The sequence below is a fragment of the Nicotiana tabacum genome, chromosome 18 (assembly GCF_000715075.1).
Source record: "Nicotiana tabacum cultivar K326 chromosome 18, ASM71507v2, whole genome shotgun sequence".
Classification (NCBI taxonomy): Eukaryota; Viridiplantae; Streptophyta; class Magnoliopsida; order Solanales; family Solanaceae; genus Nicotiana; species Nicotiana tabacum.
In genome coordinates this window covers 98042082-98044647 of record NC_134097.1, presented here as the reverse complement: position 1 = coordinate 98044647, position 2566 = coordinate 98042082, and the positions used below count along the sequence as shown (strand labels likewise).

General features: G+C 34.1%; 1 protein-coding gene across 1 annotated transcript; it reads right to left on the bottom strand.

The window, feature by feature from the left end:
* Nucleotides 1–1896: 1896 nt before the first annotated feature.
* LOC107804844 (uncharacterized) lies at nucleotides 1897–2238 on the bottom strand. Its single transcript, XM_016628783.1, has one exon. It carries the CDS (start codon nucleotides 2236–2238, stop codon nucleotides 1897–1899), a length of 342 nt encoding a protein of 113 aa, XP_016484269.1.
* Nucleotides 2239–2566: the final 328 nt, after the last annotated feature.

The window sequence follows — 2566 nt, the reverse complement described above, 5'->3', positions numbered from 1 at the left end:
TCTAAAAGAAGTTTCTATATATATATATATATATATATATATTAATGTATAATTTATAAAATTTAAAGAACCGCTCTGATACCAACTCAAATGGGAACAAAATTGTCAATATTATTCCTTTATCCATGAGCTAATTTATCTTAATTAGAAAAAAGAATAAAGAAGTTTAATTGTTTCTTGTACAGAAAGAATCAATCATATTCTAAGGTAACAAATATCTATATATAATAAAAGGAGGGACAAAATCACCATATTAAGCCAAGTGGCATAATCATAAGATGATAAGTGTAGATTTTAGAATAAAGCTCCAACACAATTGGAGTTTTATAATATCTTAAAATAACAAAATGAACAAAAAAATTACCAATTCAAATTGGAAAGTAGTTTCAAGTTGACGTTTTAAAATTTATTTAGAATAAAAAACGAAAATAAAAAAAAATAAAAAAACTTCCAAATCAAATTTGGGGATAGTTTCTTTCCTAATCTGGTAATCTCTCTCTCTCTCTCTCTCTCTCTCTCTCTATATATATATATATATATATATATATATATATATATATATATATATATTTAAACTAATGTATAAAGAGAAGAATAGATATAATGTGATTCTATCCACACTTTCAATTTATTTGATAAAATTACGTAAGAAAATAATACTTGAAAAAATTATTGATAAAGTTAAATATCAAAATAATTACGAGGAATTCTCAACTTCAAATCACGAGTAATACAAAATTATATTTATTGTATTATATGAAACTGGTAATTTAATAATAATTCATATGAAAGTTTAATAATAATAAATAATGGATAATACAATTAGATAAGTAAGGAACAAAAGAGAAAAAGGGCAGCTCGGTGCACTAAGCTCCCGCTATGCGCGTGATCGTGAAAGGGCTGGACCACAAGGAACAAAACAATTATGGGAAAATATAAAAATATAAGACTTATGATTAGAATTATGATGAGAAAAGTCGTGCATATACACATAACTAAACCATAATGAGCAAATAATCATAAAGGAAAAATACTTTTAAAAAAACAATGAATTTCAAGCAAAAATCAACAACAACAATCAAACCTAGTGAATTTCATGCAACAATAATAACCCAGTATAATCACACAAGTGGAGTCTGGGGAGGGCAGTGTGTACGCAGACCTTCCCTCTACCTTGTGGGATAGAAAGGCTACCCTCAGGACAAGAAGATGAAAAGAGACAACAGAACAGTGACGACAACGGAAGCCATAAAGATAGAATCAGAAAAACAAATGAAAAAAGCAATATCAGTAAAAACGACAGGGTACTAGGAAACCGGAGCTGAAAAATAATAAGAACACAACACGTATCACTAGCACACGAAAAAAGGATATTAACATACTAGCCTTATACCCCATACGGAGTAGGAAAATGCTCAACTATATTCTAACTTGCAACTCTAATGCTCGACCTGCACACCTTCCTATCAAGGGCTATGTCCTCAGCTAGAGTCCCGCCATGTCTTGCCTGATCTCCTCTCCCAAATACATTTTAGACTACCCTTTCCTCTCCCCACACCCGCCAAGGCCAACCTTTCCCACCTCTTCATCGGCGAATCTAGGCTTCTGCTATGCACGTACCCAAACCATCTGAGCATCGCTACTCACATATTATCTTCCAGGGAAGCCACGCCCACCTTCGCACGAATATCTGTATTCATAATCTTATCCAACCTAGTGTGAGCACATCCATTTCAGCATCCTCATTTCTGCTACTTTCAACTTTTGTACATAGGAATTCTTGACCAACCAACACTCTGCCACATACAACATGGCTAGTCTAACCACCATTCTATAAAACTTACCTTTAAGTTTCGGTCGCACTTTCTCGTCACACAAGACACCAGATGCCAGCCTCTATTTTATCCACTCTGCCCAAATATGGTGTGTGACATCCTCGTCAATCTCCCAATTCCCCTGGATAACTAACCCGAGATACTTGAAATTTCCTCTCTTGGGGATGACTCGTGAATCCAGCCTTACATCCATGTCCGCTTCCCTCATGTCATCGCTGAACTTGCACTCCAAATATTTTGTCTTTCTCCTACTCAACTTGAAACCTTTAGACTCAAGTGTCTGTTTCAAAACCTCTAACCTCTCTTCAACATTGTCTCGTGTCTCATCAATAAGAACTATATCATCAGCAAATAACATACACCAAATCAACTCTCCTTGAACATGGTGGGTTAGTGCACTCATCGACAGTACAAATCAGAACGGGAAGAGCGCAGATCTTTGGTATAACCGCATAATGTTACACCTCATGTTTTCGTACATGAAAGTACACCATGAAAATTGATATAAGCTCGGGAATGAGATTATTTTTGAGGTTTTAAGTATTATGTTATTTCAAACAAGGGATAAGCAAATTTGTGAAGGTGAGAGGGTAAGCAAATCGAAGAAAATGAATTTCGTCGAAATTTGATATTTTGGGATAAAATACGATCCGAGCTATAATACTCGATATGTATGGACTAGTACCATACAAGGTAACACATGGCCATGATAGTAAAGTGTATAAAGTATA

Coding starts and splice junctions, on each gene's coding strand:
- LOC107804844 (XM_016628783.1), bottom strand. CDS start 2,238: ATGAGTGCACTAACCCACCATGTTCAAGGAGAGTTGATTTGGTGTATG.